General features: G+C 59.8%; 1 protein-coding gene across 2 annotated transcripts in view; it reads left to right on the top strand.

Annotated features, from left to right (window-relative positions):
- The window catches only part of INPP5A (inositol polyphosphate-5-phosphatase A), a 149,261-nt gene that overhangs the window by 79,583 nt on the left and 49,476 nt on the right, over nucleotides 1-20,202 (top strand). For both annotated transcript variants that reach the window (XM_043475065.1, XM_043475066.1), the window contains exon 5: nucleotides 17,998-18,061. In XM_043475065.1, coding sequence (XP_043331000.1) covers nucleotides 17,998-18,061 — 64 coding nt within the window. The remainder of the gene's footprint in view (nucleotides 1-17,997; nucleotides 18,062-20,202) is intronic.

Below are 20,202 nucleotides of genomic sequence, written 5' to 3'. Positions count from 1 at the left end.
GGCCCATCCCACGCTGCATGTTCTCGAGGCCGCCACGCAGTGCCCAGAGTGCCCCTCACACCTCCCCGTGCCGGGGGAAGCAGTGACCAGAGGTCCTCGGACTGTGCCGCAGTGTTGCTGACGCTGCACATACATGGGAACCACGTGTGCGGGGCTGTGTCTGCCCCTCAGGTCCTCCAGGAAGGCGCCTCCCGGCTCCCTCACTGGCCCACGGGCGCCCTGAGTGGATGGAGGACATCTCTGCCTCACCTAGACTTGAACCCCGACCGACAAGCCGCTTTAGAGCCTGGCCTGAGTGCCCAGGGTCCTGCCCCACCCAGGCCAGGCCAAATTGGGAGGATGGGCAGATGTTCGCAGAGTGGCCGGCGTGCTGGTGGCGGGGCAGGAGGGCCACTGGCTGGGGCGCCAGGGGGTCAGTGGCCCCTCGACAGAGGCCAGAGCCTGCGGGGGTCTTGCAGGCTTGTTGAGAGGGAGGGGCTGCTTTTCTCCTCCGTGGTTTGGAGGCCGTGGAGTGAGGGGGATGCAGCAGTGGCCGCTGCACCCACGTGGGAGGGACAGGGCCCCGGTGCAACAGTGGCCTGCCGGGGTTTGGGTGGGAGGCAGGCGGAGCCTAGCCACCCCGGATTGAGGCCAGCTCCTGGGAGGCTGGGACGACCCCTCCTCCGCAGGGTGCTTGTCTTCAGTGCCGCCACCCCTGAGTGTCCAGTCCTGGGTCGTATTTTCCAGCTGATGCCCTCTCCTGGATCACCAGTACCTGCCCCTCGCCTTGGGCACCACCTCCCCTGAGAAGCCAGGTTTCAGATGAGAGCGCATGTCTCAGAGGCCGGTGTGCCCGGAAGGTGTGCCCGGAAGGCTTGCTGGCTGAAGGAAGAAGCTCTGGGTTGCGGCCCTCCGTTTCCCACCAAAGAGCAGAGGACTCGCCCAGGCAGCTGCACAAGGGCCCATACTGGCTGCTGTGGCCCCGGAGCCCAGGCCACGAGTACCGCCTCCCTAGAGCAGGGTCGGCTGTTATCAGCGGGGCGTGGCCCAGCGTCCCAGGCACCACGGTGCCGTGAAGCCGTCCGTGTGGCCACAGGACACGCGTGTTGTGCTCCGCGTGCTGGGCCTGCTGCAGGTGCCACAGATGCAGAGACACAGGCCACCACAGCACTCACACGCTCTGCCCTCTGGAGCATGCACACTCCAGTGAGCACACATGCAAACACACGACACTCGGCCGCATGTGATGCAGACATGCTGCGTGCGGCCCCTGCACGTGACGCAGACACGCTGCGTGCGGCCCCTACCTACGTGTGAGCAGACACCCTCCCTCTGTGCCCTGGTGGGGCTTGCAGAGTCCAGGGTCAAGCCCATGCTGTGTGGTTACAAGATTGAAAGAGCTGGTGTGAACGTGTCTGCTGCCCTGTACCACCCGCAGGCCTCTTGGAGATGGGAGTGGAGACCAGACTGCTCTGAGGAGGCCATGTTTAGTGGGGCCAGGAGGGCGTGCAGGGGTGGGCGGGGGAAGGGGGAACGGCAGCGGGCAGGTGGTCATGTTTGCGCGGGGCCACGGCAGACATGGAGATGGGCCCCGCACTCCGCTGGGGGTGGCACGCTGCTGGCTGTGGGCGCGTGGTCCTGGATGACCTGCCCGCCTGCCGGCCCTGAGCCATGTCCTGCCCAGGGACTGAGGGGCAAGGGTATGAAGACCCAGCACGGAGGCCTCACGGGGAGTGACTCTGAGGGAGGAGAGGAACGGGCCAGGGGCAGGGCCCTGGCAGCGCCCACTTCCCGAGGCCACACCAAGAGGCAGAAGACAGACCTCAAGCTCCGGCACGCTAGAATTCCCATCCAGAGTCCTACCCAGCAGCCTGTGAGCTGCAGGTAGGAAAAAATGAGAATTGTGTTTCAGATGCGTCAGGCGTTTATGGTATGTCCCTGGTGCCTGGGTCAGGAAGCTCTGGTACTCTGCGCAAAGTCCAGAAAGCATGGGACCCCGGGTTTTGAGCAGCCGGCTCCCTGGAGGTGGGGGCAGGGCCCGGACATGGTTAGTGGGTGCCTCTAGCTGGACCGGGTGTCTGCCAGGCCCTTTGCAGAGGCTGTACCCAGCTCCCTGGGTGTGAAGAGCGGGTGTCCTTGCCTTCAGCTCTGCAGACACTGATGTGTGCACCCCTGTGCCAGACCTGCCTCTCCGTTCTCAAAGGAGCCCCCAGGCCCATGGTGAAGGCACTCCTGGGGGAGAGCCGCGTGCCCTGTGGGAGCAGGCAGCTGGCTGAGTTTCTGAGCGTCTCCTGGAAGGTGAGACTGATGTGCAGAAACACTGAGATGAGGTTTAGACAGTGTGTGAATGAAGCGTGACAAATGCGCCTTAAAGATCTCAATTAAAACAAAAAAAGAAGCAGTAATGAACTCCAGGGAAAACAAAGAGCTGTTCGAGAGAGGAAAAGCAGTTGTAATGCAGTAAGTGGTTCTATTGTGAAGAGCATTCTAAAGTTATAATGATGTAAAGCTGATTATTAGTTTAAATAAAGATGTGTTTTTATCCCAGGGATGGGGCTCGGGGATAGTGTGTGTATGTGTGTGTGTCTGTGTGTGTGTGTCTGTGAGTCCGTGTGTCAGGCATGTGAGTGAAGGAAGGTGGTATAAAGGGATTAAATCCTTGTTTTCCACAGCAGAGAAATCAATAGTTAATATTGAAGACTAGGAAATCAAGAAGTAGCATTGTAAGCTTTAGCAGCATGGAGGTAAATACCAAAAGAAAACAATTAAAAGAAAGTAATGGCCTCCAGGGAGTAGAACATTGAAATTATCAGGGCACTGCTATTTTTCCATAATAAGCCGTGCAGAACTGTAACTTTTCAGACAAACTTAAAAAAAAAAATAGCAGGAAGAGATTCCGTCCCTTGATGGTGACCTCAGAGAAGACATGCGGTGGAGAGGTGGTGTTTGGGCAGTGGTGGCAGGGAGCTGGCGCGCGGGTCTGGTGCGTGTAGGCAGCCGTGAGAAGTGGTGGCACGTGGGGCTGTGTGTTGGCTCGTGAAGGCAGCGGTGGGCAGTGGAGGTGGCACATGGGTCTCTGTGCCCTGGTGCAGGGAGAAGGCGGCGGCGGCAGCAGGGAGGTCGTCCCGTGTCCCGGCTCTCTGAGCATAGGCTGGTAAGAGACTGCAGCGAGGGAGGAGGCTGGGAGAGTCCTCAGCATCAGGAGAGGGGTTTGCATGTGAATGTGAACAGTTCTGGGGAAAGAGGTGAGGCCACCAGAGGGGCAGAGAAGGGACAGATGGGTTGTGTGGAATGTGAAGGCGTATCAGCCAAGTTCTGGTTGAAGTCAGTGCACAGACTGGACCGGAAGCAGCGGCCCACTTTGATTCACTCTCCGCCTCTGTGCCGTCTTTGCTGTGAGCCCGTGCGGTCCAGGGCACGTCCCCTGGTGAACGCTGAGGAGAAATGGGCTGAACCCAGGAGGTGAAGACAGTGCAGGCTGCGTCTCCCGGGATGAGGAAGGCAGGATGTGACCAGTCCTGGAGCACAGCTTACCCCCCACAACCCGCCCCCGCCACACGCACTTCACTCCAGCCAAGTCACGCTGCTCCTCCATGTGTGTGTATCAGCCCCTCTGTGCTGCAGTTTTGAAAACACAGTCCAGAGCCAAGGGCAAATTGTTTGAGGCTTGAGATCAACTTTACTAAAAATGACTGCATTGAATGTAATGGGAACAATGTCTTTTTCAGGGAAAAATGATACAAAATGAAGTGCTTTCATGAACAGTCACTTTGGATTTGCTAAGAAAGTAAAATCAAAGCAGGTCACTACTTCTGATTTGCTAATGTAAAGTATTTAAAATCTAGTCATGTAGTTACAGCTTGTAAGCTGTCAATTTGTAAATGATTTAGGTGGAAAATGAAATATAAATGACATTGCCATTTATAATAGCATCAAAAGATGAAACATTTAACTTAGGCCAAAGAGAGGGTCACTACAACATACTGCTCAGAGAAGTTAAAGAAGATGTGGAAAAGTAGACCATGTTCATGGATGGAAGGCTCAGTGCCGTTAAGATTTCATTTCTCCCTAGATCTATGTAAAGATTCAGTGCAGCACCAGTTAAAACCAGGGCAGCCGCTTTTTCTTATAGAAATTGACAAACTGGTCCCAAAATTTACATGGAGATGTTCAGAACCTAGAATAGCCAAGATGACTTTGGGAATGATTGAGACTGAGGAGTGATACTGCCTGATTGAGATTCATTGTAAATCTACAGAACTCAGGACGTGCAGTCTTGCTTTGAAACCAGAGAAATAGATCATGAACCAGAGTGAGAATCTAGAAACAGACCCACCATTGATTTTTGATGAAGGTATTGGGATACCTCAGCGCGGAAGACCCTCTTTCCCTAAATGGTGCTGTAAGGGACAGCTATGTACAAGGGAGCCTCGACCCTAGCTTTAAAACTTGTGAGAATTTAACTCCAAAACTGTAAAACGTCTGTAGGGACACGTAGGAGGAAATCTTAGTGACTTTGGCTTTGGCAAGTGAAAGTCTCTCAGTCGTGTCCAATTCTTTGCTACCCCATGGACTATACAGTCCGTGGAATTCTCCAGGCCTTTGACTTTGGCAGAGATTCCTTAAATATGACATAAAAAGCAAAAAGTATTACTAAGCTATTGCACTTCATCAAAATGAAAATCACTTGTTCTTCAAAAGATACAGAAATATAGTTTACAGCCAAGAGAAAATATTTGCAGAGATCTGTGGTTAAGGAATTTATCTAGAGTGCTACATGTAAATAACTATTACAAATGGGTACTAACCAGACAACTGAATTTCTGAAAGGTCTGAACAGACTCTTCAGCAGAGGAAGTGCGGGAATGGCACGTGAGCACGTCATGCTCAGCAGCCTCCTCAGTGGGGCGGCAGCAGATGAAGAGCGCGCTGTTCGATAAGGACCACAAGTGTCCAGTCTCGGCTCCAGTGGAAAGACCGGCCATGTCCAGTGCTGGCGGGCGCGAGGAGGAGCCGGACCTGTCAGATGTCGCTGGGGAGGACGCGTGGAGCGGACGCGTGGGGAGGTGCCTGAGCAGTTAGGAACGAGCGGCCGTGAGACCTCACCGTCCCACCGCCAGAGGGATGAAGGCGCACGTCCCCACGGGGCTGGACGCAGATGTTTGTGGCAGCTTCACCCCCAGGCTGCGGACCACGCCAGCATCTGCCAGCAAGCCTGGACCCGCTCCACGACCAGCTGAGTGCCGCCAGCAGAGGCAGAGGAAGACCTGCCGAGCCGCGAGTGCGCGGCGGGCACCAGCGTGAGGCCGCCCTCAGAGCACGCCGTCTGCGGTCCCGTCACCTCACCCTGCACACGCGGCGTCCACGGTTTGGTGAATGTCAGCTGTCCGTCCATAGCGCTGTGACCAGTCACATGGCTAATGGCCGAGACGCCATCAAACTTCAGATTACTTAACTGAACAAGAATATTGCCATTACCCGCTGACTTCACGTCAAAGCCACGCAATCTGCCGTGTGTGTCTCATGGTCCAGGAAAGCTAACCCTCCGCAGGATGTCATGGCAGAGCATGAGTAACTCTGTGCAGACCTCGTGAGAATGAAATTCATCCTTTAGGTTTAGTGAGGCTTTCTGGATCGTGGGTGTCGGATCTTGCATTGCTCCAACTCAGTAAACTAGTTAGTGTTCACTTTGCAGCACATTTTCTCCCACCGTCTCCTGGCGGGCAGACGCGGTCTTCCCGCGTGGAGTCAGCCCATTTGGTCATCATTTGCACTGGAACCGTGGTCTGCAGTGGGGGACCTGGCAGCTATGTGGTGCCAGGAGGAGTCCCCATGGCAACAGGCAGCTGCCGCCATCCCCACGGGCGGATCCCGCCCCGCCCCCGCCACGTGTCCACTCCCTATCCCCACCCCCATCCCACCCCCGCTGTGTGTCCACCCCCATCCCACCCCCGCCATGTGTCCACCCCGCCCCCGCCGTGTGTCCACCCCCATCCCACCCCCATCCCGGCCCCCGCTGTGTTTCCATCCCCGCCCCCAGCCCCGCCCCCACCATGTGTCCACCCCCATCCCCGCCCCCATCCCTGCCCCCGCCGTGTGTCCCCAGGCAGCCCCCCCCTCCGGTGGCGCTTGCGGTATTCAGGGGGCTCGGTGAGGGGCCCCCTGCCTCACCCGGATCCCTGATGGTGGCGTGGCCCGTCTCTGCCGCCACCCCGCAGGCCCCTCCTGCGCCCCCGGCCAGCTCTGCGGGCGGGAGCCGGGCGTGGCCGGGCTGTCAGGCAGTGCGGGCCGAGCGGCGATCGGTCAGACGCAGACAGGTGTGATGGAGCATGTGTCACCCGCGCCTGGAAACAAATGCAGCCCGGGAACGTCCTGGTGAACAACTGAAAAATTGTAAAGCTCTTAAGGACTTTGGTGCTTGTTAGCATTTTCTGACAGGAAATCAGTGAAGCGCTGGACGCAGAGTGGCCGAGTTGACTCGTGTTTACCTCGCTGTTCTCTCAATCGGCCTGAGTGGCATGTTCCCCTCACCCCTGCCCCCCCCAGCCCTGAGCTCGCCAGCTCCCCCAACCCAAGCGAACACCTCCTCCACCCACCGCTGGCCGCTGGCCGGGAGACGCCGGGAGCTGTGGGGACCTCGGGCTTCAGAGCCCGCTCCCATAGGAAGGCAGGCTTGGGGTGCTGTGAAGGCCGCCGAGGAGGGCCTTTCCCGGGCGACGGACACCGGCCAGCCGTCTGTATGGACGATGTTGCGTCTCTGCGGTGGGCCAGGGTCCTGGCGGAGATCGGGGTGGCATGGGGTGGCCGGGCTCTGCCTTGAAGACTGTCCGTGGCCCGTCCACAGGGCCCTAGGTGTGTGGTCTCAGGGAGGCCGTCCTGTGCCCACTGCGCGGGCAGGGCTGCGTCCCCGGTCCGAGTGCTGGCCCAGTGCCGGACGGTGAGCGGGCCTGGTGCTGGGCCCTGGCGGCCGGCCTCTGGCTGTCCCCTGCACTCCCCTCTGCACCACGTGTGTGAGCAGCACCACCTGGTGCCCCCTCTCGTGGCCGGGCGGGTCCTGCCCCCTGGCCTCACCCTGTGGGGCCCGTGGGTTTTAACTCGGCAGGCGGGGGCTGTGGCCTTCATGCTCTGCTCTGCGCGGCGCGACATCCTTTCTGGATTTGCGTCTGTGGGACTCACCTGTCCACATTGTGCCACGCCCTGTGTGTCCCAGCGCCGTCGGCCAGAGGGGAGGGAACGGTGTGGGCTCGCCCGGTTAGGGGTCCCGGCGGGCCCTCCTCTGCAGCAGGCGTGAGGCTCCGACGACCCGCACACTGCGGTCGGAGCCCGCGGTCCTGGCCCCGCGGTGGCTGGGCCTCTCCTGCTCCCCTGGGCCGCCTTCTGCAGAGAACTCGGAAGACCGGCTGCACAGCCTGCCTGTCTTTCAGGCGGAAATGGCTGCGCTTCGCTCTTCATCTTGATATTAATGCTTGGCTGTCAGTTTTTACTGCTGCTCTGACGGGCGGGGCCCAGGGCCGGCCGGCGTCCCCTTGGAGAGGCCCCCCGGGCTGGGCCGTTGCCCCCCGTGTGCGCCCCCCTTAAGTGGCTCAAGTGGAAAAGTGTCCGCACAGGAGGCTCGGTCAGACGGGCGGGCCGTGCCGTGTACCCCGTGCTCTGGTCACGGCCGGTAAAGGTGGTCTGTTGTTTGTCTAATTTTCTATTAACCCTCTCACTCCCACCCACCACTCAGGAGAACAATGGCTGGACACAGCTGTCCGAGCTGGGCCCAGACCTGCCAGGATTGGGCGAGGCCGAGCTTTCTGTGCCGGCCCCTGGACCTGGGAACACGTGATCTGATTGTGCCGTCTAAGCGGGGCGGCCCAAGCATGCGGCACACGCCGCGCTATGACCCGGCCCCTTGGGGCTGCGGCCCTGCCGGGCTCAGAGCCCCGCTATTCAATAAACGCAGGCCCTTCTTCCAACCATCAAAATTACCTAAAGGGTTTTCCGAAGAGAGAGAACAAATCCAATCAAATCATAACTGTTGTACCTCGTTCCGGAGTTAAGTGTATTTTCTAAACTGTGGGCCTGGTAGAGAATCTCCTCCCAGTTTTCATCTATTATCACAATAATTGAGTTTGTCACTGGAATTAGATTTATCAAATTGCGTTATCCTCTTCAGAAATTGGGCAGGTAGCCTGGCCGGGCGCGGCGCAGTTAATCCGCTTTGCTGAGGCCCCTAGTGGCTCCGTGCGGCGGGCGGCCGCGGCTCAGACATCTTCCTGTCACCCCGGACACCGTGTAATTTCTCCTCGATCCCTTGTGCAAATAATGACATTTGAATCGAGCATTAACAGGCTTAATTACTTTAAAATTGTCATTTTAATTTACACTGATATAGTATTGATCATACAAGCAGAGATTAAGCTGTTCAGTGGAGCGGATGATGGGGAATTAAGCAGTAAAGGGCCCCCCAGGGGCCGCGTGCTGCCCAGCGAGTGCGGAAGAGGGATGATGCTGGTCGGTAATGAACTGGCGGCATGCGGGGACATGAATCTCGGGCTCCGGGAAAAGTGGAAATAATGGGGTTTGGGCGGCATTTGCAGGTTATTCATTCGCTGCCATGCACCAATTCTCCGGTGATTCATCCGCCTCACCAACATTTATTTATCCAGCAAATTCCGCGCTCTGACCTTTTGGCTGAGCGCATCGACCAGAAGTTGGAGCAGAGATCTTTCAGGTGTAACTTTTGTGTGCTCTGCTTTCGTATGTCTCGGTCCAGCCCACAGAAGCCTCAGGTTTCGGGGACACTCTCGCGTCCAGGCTGTGCAGTGACCGACAGCGGGAGGGTGGGCTGGGTAGGTGTCGCTGGCGCCTTTTAGACGAGAGGACCTGGGGGTCTCGCCCATTTCCCGGGAAATCGCAGCCCTTTACCTCCTTCAGGTTCATCTCGCAAGTCTCCTGCAGTCAGAGCGGCCCCCGCCGCCTGTCCGGGCGCTGCAGGGGGAGACTATGTGTAAACAGAGCTGAGACCTCCCCTTCCAGGGGGAGCACGTGGACAGACTCCTCCCGCCCAAGTCGGAGCACTTCAAATAGCTTAACCTCGGACCGTTTCCCTCTGAGGAGGTTACGTAATAAAAACTCAGCGTGATTGATTTTATGGCTCAACAGGGAAAAATGGAATTCCCGGTCGCTGTCCTAATGGCTTATTGTAAGCAGCGACACAGGGTTAATCAGAGCGTGATGGGGGCGGGGGACGGATGCTGCTCCCACAGCAGGAGGGCTCGGATTCCACGGGGCGTGGGGGCCACGGCGTCTCTCCTCGGGGTGCCCTCGAAGCGTGCTCTCCGATTCGCTTGTCCTGCCGGCCTCGCGTGTCCTCCCCCGGGAGGCCGCACCTCACGGCAGCACGTGCCCGGCTGAGCGCTGTGATTTCCGTGCTGAGGTGTCCCCCGCTCTGCTGCCTTCACTGGGCACCTGCCATTTGCCAGGGTTGTTTTGAAAGCCTTTCCACGACCCCAGTCTTTAAGGCTGGGGGCCTGGGGACAGAAAGGCCCAGAGACGCTAGTGACCAGACCTGGCAGGCAGTCTGCAGGGTCACAGGCACGGCCCCCACGGCCCCACCTGAGGCCCTCTGTGGCCATGCAGGTAGACGATAAAGAGAGCGAACACATACGTGTGTTGTTCTTTTTGAAAAGTACTTAGTTCATTTGGCTGCTCCAGGTCCTGGTTGCACCACACAGGATCTTCGGTCTGTGCTGTGGCCTGGGGGGTCCAGACCCCGGACCAGGGATGGAACCGGCCCCCTGCACTCGGAGCACAGAGTCTTAGCCACTTGACCGCAGGGAAGTCATACGTGTTCTGAACCTCGCGCCTTCAGACCTGCCGGTGCATCCGTCCAGAGGACAGGATAGCGACCCGGGTTCATTCTTGACAGGATGCTGCCCAAGGACACTCCTGGGAAGGGTGACCATGCTCCGGCCTGCCTGCTGGCTTCAGGAGTGGGGGGCGGCCTCGGGCGGGGGGCTGGGGGAGGGCTCCCCTGGCTGAGGCGGGACTGCGTGCTGCACTTTGAGATGTCGCAGCGTGGGGGTGGCGGGCTTGCAATGCTGGGGTCTTAGCCGTGAGCCCCGGGCGCCTGTTCACATTCGACGTGTCTTCCCGCGGTGGGGGTGGGGTTTGCAGGCTGCACCCCGGCTAGTGGCTCCCGGAGCGCTCAGTGTTGCCTGTGCACAGGCGGCCCTCACAGCCCCCAGCAGCCCCTCCCTCCCTCCCTGCAGTCTCTCCAGCACCTGAGTCCCCCGACCGTCCAGACCACCCAGCAAAACCAGGATCACAAGCCTCCCTCTGAGAATCTCGCGACTGCACCACCGAGGCCTGGAGCTGCTCCTCCCTGACCTGCCTTTGGCCCCTGGGCCCTGTGTCCCCCCAACACCGGCATTGCCCCCCACCACCTCCAGACCCTTTCCCATGTGGTTCTGGCACTGGGGGTCAGCTCTGACCAGCGGGCAGCAGGACACGTGGGCCCTGGTTGCCGAGGAGAGGGCGCGTCTGGGCCACGTGTGCCTGTCCCAGACTGCCTCGGGCATCACGCTCGTGGCTGGGACTTGGTGTCCCCCACGGCCTCCCAGCAGGGAGCACCCCACCAACGCCACCGGCCTTCCCCATCAGCAAACGCAGGCCGCTGTTTCCTCTTTCCTGGAAAGACGCTCCTGACCTCCTCTCCCCCAGGCCCTAGGAAAACACGGCTTCTCTTACTGTCCACTCAAAGGACACGGAGCTGAGTGGGGCCAGGGCCGTAGCGCCCGTGGTAGGCAGCACCACCTCCCTGAGCCTTGGTCAGCAGGTCCCACCCGTGTCGGGGTCGGGGGCCCTTCTGGTCTGGCTCGAGGAGCAAGCAGGGAGGACGGGCCTGTCTTTCATGTTGTGGCCCCGCCCCGGCCCCGTGACGTGGGCGTGGGGTGCGTGGGAGCCCCCGCGTCCGCCTCTTTCTGGGTGGGGCCCGGCGGAGGGGCGGAGCTCCTGCTAGCGCGGTGCACACGGGTGGGCGGCCAGGCTTCGCCCTGGAGCGGGGTGGGCGCCTGTCCTGGCTGAGCGCCTCCCGGCCCGCTGCGCCACGGTGTAACGTGTGCCCCTCTGTCCCCCACCCTGGCGGGGCCCCGGGTGACAACGGGGGGAGGGCTCTCACCTCACATCGGGCTGGAGGGCCACTGATCCAGCTCCGCCCGGGGCTGGGGGAGGCAGATCCCCGCGACCACCTCCCCAGACAGGAGGAGCCGGTGCAGGAGGTGAGCTCGGGCTTCTGCTCCGGAACCGAGGTCTGAGCCCCCTGTGCCGATCGGCCCGGAAGGCGGCCGGGGAGGAAGCCGGGCCTGAGCCCAGTGTGGCGGGGGACAGTCGGGCCAGGTCAGCCCCGGGCGCGGAAGGCGCAGCACGGCGGTGGGAGCTGGCGGCGCCCTGACCCCAGGGGGACCGCGGAGGACCCTGTGCGCCTTCCTGACGCGTGTGCGGCCCCTCGCAGGCCTCCGAGGGCGGGTTGGACCAAGCGCCCCCACCAGGGAGAGCCTGTGTGCGCGCCCAGTCTCGAGGCTGGAGACTTCAAAGCGGAAGACCCGGAGCGTGGACGCAGGCGGCTCGCAGAAAGCGTGAGAGCATCTGGAAAGACGCGGGGCGCGCGGAGGTGAGCGCCCGCCGACGTGGCCGAGGGGACGCCACCCTGAAGAGAAAACTGACAGTTTCCCAACAGATGAGCAACAAATACACACATTCAGGGAGATAAATCAGCCCCCAGAGAGGTCACAGCAAAATGGAACAGAGCCCTGGACCAAGGGGCCCCTTGGAAAGCGGCCGTGGGGAAGACGGGTCCCCGAGAGGGGCCGTGGTGACCGTGATGCTGGGGGCCATCTCCCCGGCTGCGGCCACGCCTCGAGGGAGAGGCCAGCGGAGAGTCCCGCGTCCAGGATGTAGGGCGAAACCAACCGGAAAGGAGTCGGCTGCGGCGGGCAGGTCCAAAGGGACACATCCTGAAGGACGTCCTCCTCGCGGGAGGGAGAGGCCGCCAGAAGGCAGCGGACACTGGGCGGCAAGGACGGGGCAGGGAGCGCAGGCCGGGGAGGGCGGGCGTGGCCGGGCGAGCGGTGAGGAGACGGCCTGCGGTGTAGACGGAGGCGCGAGACCCTCTAGCAGCAGGGGATGGTGGTGCCCCCAAGGGGCTGGGGCCGTGGGCCGTGCCCTCTGCGGGTGCTGCTGTGGTAGCATCTCTGTGGAATGGGGGCGGCGTTAGGTTATTCGAAGCAGAAGTAGATGGCAGTTTCCCAGTGGGGTTGCAGTTTGAGAATCGGTTAAACCTTCCTCGCAGCGTTTACCGCGCAGGCGTCTCCACGGAGCAGGCGTCTCCACGGCGCAGACGTCTCCACGGCGCACGCGTCTTGTAAACAGCGTAGCCCGGTGCTGGGGGCCCTGTGGCGCGTTTTCCCTTAACCGTCCTCTGTCCCTGATGCACATAGCCTGTTTCTCCAGAACACTCATTAAGAACGAAATTGTAATTGAAAAGCTAATGATTTTCAGAAGACGAAAGATGAAGTCAGAGCTGCTTTAATTACGATGCAAACTCTCTGGGTAATTTAATTGGCATAAAAGTTTATCGATTTGCTTTGCTGATCATTTAGACATGGGGAATATGACAACGAATCTCATAAATAAGACTAGGCATTTTAAGTCTAATGTTTTTCTTTGCTTATTATCCAAGCCTTCCGTTTGCAAAGTATTGCTGAAAAGAGCATTCATACAGCAAAGGACTCTTCTCTTGAGAGGATGAGATGGAGATAGGGGTTGAAGGTGGTCTGGGGGTGCTCGCTGAGGGGCTCTGGGTCTGCAGTGTTCCACCACCAGGGAGGGAATTCTCTCGTGAACAGGTTTACTCTCCCACCGACAGCCGGGCGGCGGCCCCTGTAACCTGTTAAGTCAGGCGGAGTCAGGAGCCTTTCCCTTCTGAAAAGGAAGGTCCAAGATACTGTGCTGAGCGAGACGAGTGATTCTGCGGGGGGCGGGCTGGGCCATGGACGGGACAGCTGAGGTGTCCCCAGGTGCCGCGTGGGTCTGGGGAGTCCCGAGTCCCCGGCCTGGGCCACGGGCCTCGAGGAGTCCCTCGAGCCGGAACTTCCTGCACGTTGCCCCTGCCCGTGAGCTGGGCCCAGGGTCAGCGCCCCTTCCCAAGCCCTCAGTGTCCCGGTGCCCTGGAGACTCGGCCCCAGGACACCTCCTGCCCTGCCTCTTCCCCACCGTGCCTGACCCCCGCTGACCCCTGCGTGTCCCTGAGGACCGCCCGTCACCCCTGCCTGCCCTCCGACCCCTGGGCCCTCGCTGACCCTGCCCTTCGCCTTGGCTCTGGTTCTCCCGGGAGCGCAGCACCTTTGCTGAGGACTCTGCACACGGCAACCACTGCATTTACATCGCGGCCGGACCTCTGTCCTGGACTCCAGGCCTGCCGCCCCTGGGAGGCATCTTGGGGCCATTTCAGCCTCAGCTCATCCAAAGCTGGACGCCTCCCCTCTGAGCCATCCCCACCTCAGGCCATGGCGGCATCCACTTCCAGCTGCCGGCAGGAACCCTGGGCTCGTCACCCAGGCCCTGTCTGTTCTCAGGACATCCCGGGGACGGTGCCCCTGCTCAGAAGCTGGCCTTCTGTCCAGAGTCCTGGTCACCGTCCCGGGCCTCACCCCACCCACAGGCTCTCAGGCCGGACTCCTCGCTGCCCGAGGGGGCCCTGGGGGTTTGCAGGGCCGTCCTGGCCTGAGGGAGCCTTGCCCAGGTGGGTTGGGACCAGTGTCCCTGCAGTTTGGGGACCCGGTGATGTGCCCTCTCCATGGCCCGTGTCTGCAGGGCCTAGTGACATGTTGGCCTCCTTGCCGCAGTGATCAGACATGTCAACGGCGCGTTAGCCTCGAGGGGCCTGCCGGGGGCAGCGGATGCTGAGTGACTGTTGCCCCTCTGGGCAGCCTGAGTGGGGACAGCAGGGCTGGGCTGTGAGAGGGTTCAGCGCGTGGTGCACGCTTTATAAAATGCTTTTTAATTCAGCAGCAGAATATCATTAGCTTTGTACGTAGATGAATACAATGGACAGCCAATTTGATTAACTTCTGATGCTGGCCGTCGGGCAGGAGACAAAATGAAATTACACGGGTCCCTGGCACGGGCGGGCTGCGGGGAGTGGGGCGCGGAGGTCAACGGGGGCCTGGACGTCACTCCGGGTGCAGCCCAGGGGCTGACCTGGAAAGTCGGCACTTTGTGAACAAGTCAGTTCTCATTTGCGAGGGTTGCAGACCAGCTCTTCGGGGCCGGGCGCCGTGCCGGTGACACCTCTGTGCAGCCTTTCCTGCAGGCCGCCCTCCAGTGACGCAGGCCAGCATGGACAGTCAAGCTGCCTCATTCAATTAGGCTGGCCATCCGTGAGTTTATTATGCCGGAGAAGATCAATGAAGCTCTGCATTGATTGAAGCAGAAGCCTTGTTTCATTTATTATTGTTTATAATCTAATGAATGTTGCAGTAACTTTGCTTTGATTTATTACTCAGTCTGTTAAATTGTTTTAAAACCAGGAGTCTGGGGGCTTCCCCTTGTGAGAGAGAGGGTCGTTCCCCTTGTTGGTAGAGGCGTGTGACTCGGTGCATCGGGCTTGGCTTCTTGGAGCCGCTGTGAGGCTGGGGTTGGCCTGTCCTCTGAGACCTGTGGCATGCTGCCTCCGAGCTGTGGACCATCCCCTAGGGAGGTGGGGGATAAGCCTCTGTGTCTCACTCTGTCCAGTGATTCTTGCCGCATGCCAGGCCTTGTGCTGGGGACTCAGAGGTGACCAGGCCCCCTCAGGGAGCTCCCTCCCCTCCTGGTAGAGAAGGAAATAAGGACACAGCCAGAGTGGGCAGCACTGCAGAAGGGGGTGCTGTGTAGGGGCTGCAGTCCGGGAGGGCTGCTCAGAGGAGGCAGCATTTCTATGGGAACGTACAGCATCAGGGCTCACGCGAGAGGAAGGTGGCGAAACAGGAACACCTGTGGTGGCAGAGCTTGGCCGTCCTCGGGTCAGGGGCCAGCGTGGCCAGGGCTGTGTGAGCCGGGGGGCTGTGGTGAGGGCGGTGACCAGAGAGAGGGGGACAGGGCCAGGCTTCTGGTGGCCCTGCAGCGGATGGGGGTGGGGGGTGCGGAGGGGCAGGAGTGCGGGGACCACAGCAGCACGGGAGGCAGGGCCCCCCTGGAGCCGGGACAGAGGGTCAGCAGTGCCGTGAGCGGCGGTCACACGGGGAGGGCCCGTTCGGGGAGGGCGTGGTGGTGGGCACTCCCCATCCAGGGAGGGCCGGGGTTCCAGAGGGAGAGAGGGGCCATGCCGCAGGGCTCCAAGTCCGTGGGACGTGCGCGGGGGAGCTGCGTGTCCCACGCCCGAGGCTGACCCCCGGCGGCACCACGCTGGAGCTGGCAGCTGGGAGACGGGGCCTGTGCGGCTGCCTGTGGAGTCGGAGCAGGGCCCCCGGGGGGCCTGAAAGTGGCGTCCTGCGGGGTCAGGCATCCACGCTGCAGGGATGCCAAGGGTCCCGGGAAGCCTCACTCTGACTCACAGGTGGGCCGTCACAGACTCGGCTCAGCGAAGTCACCGGATGGTAAGGAAGAGGACCAGGCCGGGAGCAGGCAAAGGCCCTGGATGCAGTCCAGCCGCCAGAACCCAGCGAGCGTGAGCACGTGCGTTGTGATCAAGCCATCCTGGGGCCAGGAGTGCAAGGCTGGCCTGACTTTTTACACCCTCTTAGAGCAGGCTCCACTTTAACCACCTATAAAGCAGACCTGAGTGTGGTTCAAGGCGTGTTGTGTTTACGGGAAGGAAGACCGAGTGCTGTGAAGATGTCTGTTGTCCCCAGGGCAGTCTGTGGGTGAGACCTTGACCCCAGCAGGATGTCTGGGTCTAGTTTGGCAGCTGTTGGGGAGTTTCGCTTGGAAGTACAGACGGCCAAAAATAACGAAAGCAATTGTGAAGAAAAGCAAAACGGGGCATTTATCTATGCTACTGAATGTGAAGACTGATTATAAAGCTAAACGAGGGGAAAATGCTGTTAGAAATAGACCGATGAGAAGAGCTGAGAGCCCAGAGAACAGACCCCAGGGATAGATGGAAGTGTGGCCTTCTCGTGAATGATGGGGAACCACATGGATGGAATGATGGAATCGGCGTGGATGAAGTAGCACCGGGCACCTGTGCCCTGCCCACAGATACATCCCTGGTGTTGGAAAAAGCAGCCTCACGCCTCTTCCCTCTCAGCCCGGCCCTGCCCCCGCCCTCCAGTCGCCCCCCTCACCACAGCCTCTCTGGCCGCGCTGGCCTCCAGCCCGAGGACGGCCACGCTCGGCCATCTCGGGCATTACCTGCTTCGCCAGCCTCTTCTCACGTGAAGCTGGATGCTGCTGGTTTCCGTGGAAACGCTGCCTCCTCTGATCAGCCCGGGTATCAGAGAGCACCGAGGCTCGTTGTGGAGTCAGAGGGAACTCTCGCCAAACAAAGCGTGGGAGCCTAAAGCCGTGAAGGAGATGTCGACTCGTTTGACTGCCTTGAACGTAAAAACTCCCGTTTAGTGAAAGATACCACAGAAAACCGAGAAGGTGAGCTGAGGCATGGGAGAAGCTCCTCCTCGTGCCTCCAGGCTCACGGTGCATCCCTTCAGAGCCCTGCCCCGAGAACTCTGGCGCTGGATCCCTGTAGCCTCGGGGCGAGTCTGCCCCTGAGGCCGCTCTGCTGCCCTCGGTCAGGGCTCCTGCCCGTGCCTGAGCTCCAGTGGACACAGCAGTGGCTGGCCTGGGTTTCACTAGTGGAGAATTAATAAACACTCCTGACAGTCAGGTTTATAAATATGTAAAAAGCATTTTAATTGTTTCTAGCAAAGCAGGCAAGGAGTCAATACTCTCCGACAAGACGAACACTGCTGACAGGTGTGGGTCAGAGGACCCGCGGGCCGTTGCCCCGTCCTGCTCGCTCCCCTCCGGGCATCCTTGCAGCTGCTGACAAACGGGCCCTGAACTGCATCAATGGGGTCGGTTAGATGTCAGAAAAGTTGGGTGGCACTTTGACTTGAAATATTCATTAGAGCTAATTATGGATTTTCTGACTCCATGAATTACAGTTTCTATTCCTACATTGGCAATTTATTTTCCATTTATCATAAACTTCTTAATATTATATTAGCTTTATTGCATTCAATGAGGCAATAGTTCAAATGTTTGCAATCACGTTTATTTACTTAGGCTTTCCTCACAGAGATGAAAGGATGCCCATTTACAGGCCAGCGTGAGCAGAGCAGCTGTTAGGATTCGCTGGCGGGTGTGGTCCTGGCACTTTCTGGGGTCCCCGTGCTGCTCGAGGCCTCCTCTCAGAGGGGCTGCCCGAGATCGGAACAGAGGGCAGAGGCCGGGCCTCGGGCATGCGCATGGAGGGGCTGCAACTCCTCTCGGGGAGGGTTCAGGGCAGCTGGTGACAGCTGGGGTCAGGTGAGCGGCCCATGGGCTGTTTATTCTGTGCCTGTGTGAGCCCCAGCCACTGACCACACGCCTGAGTCCCCGTCACACACAGACACACACGCACGCGTGCACTCACCCCCAGTGAAGTTTGAATTCCAGGTAAACAAGTGACTTCCAGCTTCGGGTGCCCCGTCCCTCCCAGCCCGGGCCTGCACTTGGCCTTCTCCGGAGGGTGCACTGGCCCGAGCTGGTCGCCCAGAGCCGCTCTTGGCGCCGGCGGGCGGCTGGTGGTGCTGCTCGTGGTCAGCGGCTCAGGGGCAGGGGGGCCGCAGCTCCGTCCTGCAGGGTGGCCCCGCAGCGGACGCGGGCAGCGGGCTGGGCGCGGGGGCCTGGCTCGAGGCTGGAGCGTGGGGTGTCCAGCTCCAGAGGTGTGGGCGCTGGCCGCCAAGGCTCAGGGGCTGTGACTGGCCGCCACGAGCTGGACTCGCCTTCTTGCGCAAAACCGCTTTAGAATCTTGTCACGCCGCTCACTTGGTTTCTCTTTTTACTCTGCAGGCGCTAGGAAGCTTTTACTTTCTTCACGAATCCTTAAAAAACATCTACCAATTTGACTTTAAAGGTAAGACGCCCCGCTGTCCTTTACGCCCTCTGGGATTTTCTGTCCTGCTGGACCCTGCCCTTTGCCTGTGGTCTGGCTTCTCCCGGCCCCTTCTGCCCAGCGTCCCTGCAACAGGCCTGTGTGTCTGGTTTGATCGAGGGTTTCCACGGTCACAGGCAGGGACTTGGGAGGACACCCAGCATCCCTGCGACAGGACTGCGTGTCCGGTTTGATCGAGGGTTTCCGCGGTCACAGGCAGGGACTTGGGAGGACTCCTGCTTTGTGTCTTCTCTGAAGCCTCGATGGTCAGCCCTTCCCCTCTGGCCCCAGACGGCTTCCCCTCTGGCCTGGGCCACACCCCTGCCACCCTCACGGCTCAGGCCGGGGACTCTGGTTTTCCTGTAATAGAGTTAAGAGGAGAAGGGAACGGTTTGTATCTGTGTGTTTGTCAAATGTGAGAAAGGGAGAAAAATGAAAAACACAGCCAGACCACATGTTTTAGGAAAGAGCTGGCGAGAGCGTGTTTGTGGCGGAGCGGACAGCGCTGCCCGTGTTCACCGGGCAAGCCCTTTGCGTCTCCGGGGCCCCGAGTGCCCACGCGTGGAGGCCGCGCGTCTGCCCGCAGGGTGCGTGTGCGCTGACCGCGCAGGCGGGCTCGACTCTGCATGTTGAGCGTCGAGCGCTCTGAGCCGCACCAGGCCCGTGGAGCTGGATAACAGGCCTCTGCGATGCCTCCCAGGGGTGAGGACTGTGGAGCGGCCTGCCTCGCAGTCTGTTCATAGTCATCCTCTCCACTCACTCTGGAGATAGAGCGTGCCCACAGGCCGAGAAGCAGTGATTCCATCAGCCTGAGAACAGGGTCCCAGCAGCAGGTCTTCACCAGGCTGTTGCCTGCGAATTCTCTGCACCTGAGACGCAGCCCCTGGCTGCCCCACCGAGGGGCTGAGAGCGGCCCAGCAGACCTGGAGGGAGCAGGCTGCTCTCCCTACGCCCTTGCAGACACTGGACGTTGAGTGTCGTGGCCGCAGGGCCGTGAGCGAGGTGGGGGGAGGATGCAGACACAGCGGCTCCCGGCGCAGCTGCAGCAGAAGGGCTTTGCTTCTAAGGAGCCTGCACCTCTGGCCCGACAGGCACCACCTCTGTTGAGCTTCTCCCCTTTTCAATAAGCCTTTGCAGAAATGCTGTATTTCTACATCAAAGTCATCATGAAGTGCCTGGTTAGCCCACAGTCCATTTACATCTGTACCTTAGATGTACGTTCAACTCCAGCAAGACCTGCACGTTGTCATTGACAAGAACTGTGATAACACGGGCTGTGGTCATGCCCTGAGCCGACAAGCCGCGGGGTGGCGGGTGTTCCTACCGACCCACAGCAGTGGGCGTGGCCGGAGTCTCGGGCAGGTGTGGCCGCCGGCCCTTGCTCCCCAGCCCCTGCTCTTCAAGGCTTGCATTTCTGCCTGAAACTGAGCTACAGCAAAAGTAATCCAAATTTGTGCAGTTTGAACACACTTTAAAGAACAGACAGCCTGGGTTTTAACAGATATTTTCCTACTTAGAAAGTTGAGATGAGACAGATGAAAGGGGTTTCAGTTTCTGGTCCAACACGTGACAAGCGAGGACGTTGTTAGTTCAGCCTCACAGAAGAGACGATCCAAACCAGCTGTAAATAGGTGACTCTCCGTAGACCCCTCAGAGGAGCAAGGTCACGGGACAGACTGCTGCCCCTCAAGCTGGGGAGATGGCTGGGCAGGCCCGAGAGTCAGAGCCATGAGCAGAGACCATCATGCAGTCAGGTCACGGCAGGGAGACCACGCAGGGTCATCTTTAGGGCCCCCTTCGTGGGTTTGCCTCCAGGAGCCCCACCAGGTTCTCAGGATGAAGATGAAGGGAAATCCCTGCGTGCCTCTGGCAAGGGAGAGGAGAGTAGCAATTCTGAATCGCCCAGAGCGTTCTGTTCCTCCCAGACGCCTGACCTCAAGGAAAACCCTTGACTAGCATGCAGCCCACTGGGGTCTGATCAAGGCCCAGCCAGCGGGGAGAGAGATAGACAGTCCCAGCCTCCCCTCAGGTTCCTGTCACAGCTGGGCAAGCAAGAGGAGCAGGTTAAATCCAAAGTAAGTAGACGAGAAGAAACAACGAAAATCAGAGCACACAACAATGAA

This window comes from Cervus canadensis, chromosome 8, assembly GCF_019320065.1.
Source record: "Cervus canadensis isolate Bull #8, Minnesota chromosome 8, ASM1932006v1, whole genome shotgun sequence".
In the NCBI taxonomy this organism is placed as follows: Eukaryota; Metazoa; Chordata; class Mammalia; order Artiodactyla; family Cervidae; genus Cervus; species Cervus canadensis.
The sequence above is the reverse complement of the archived record's forward strand: the minus strand, read 5'-3'. Positions and strand labels throughout refer to the sequence as shown.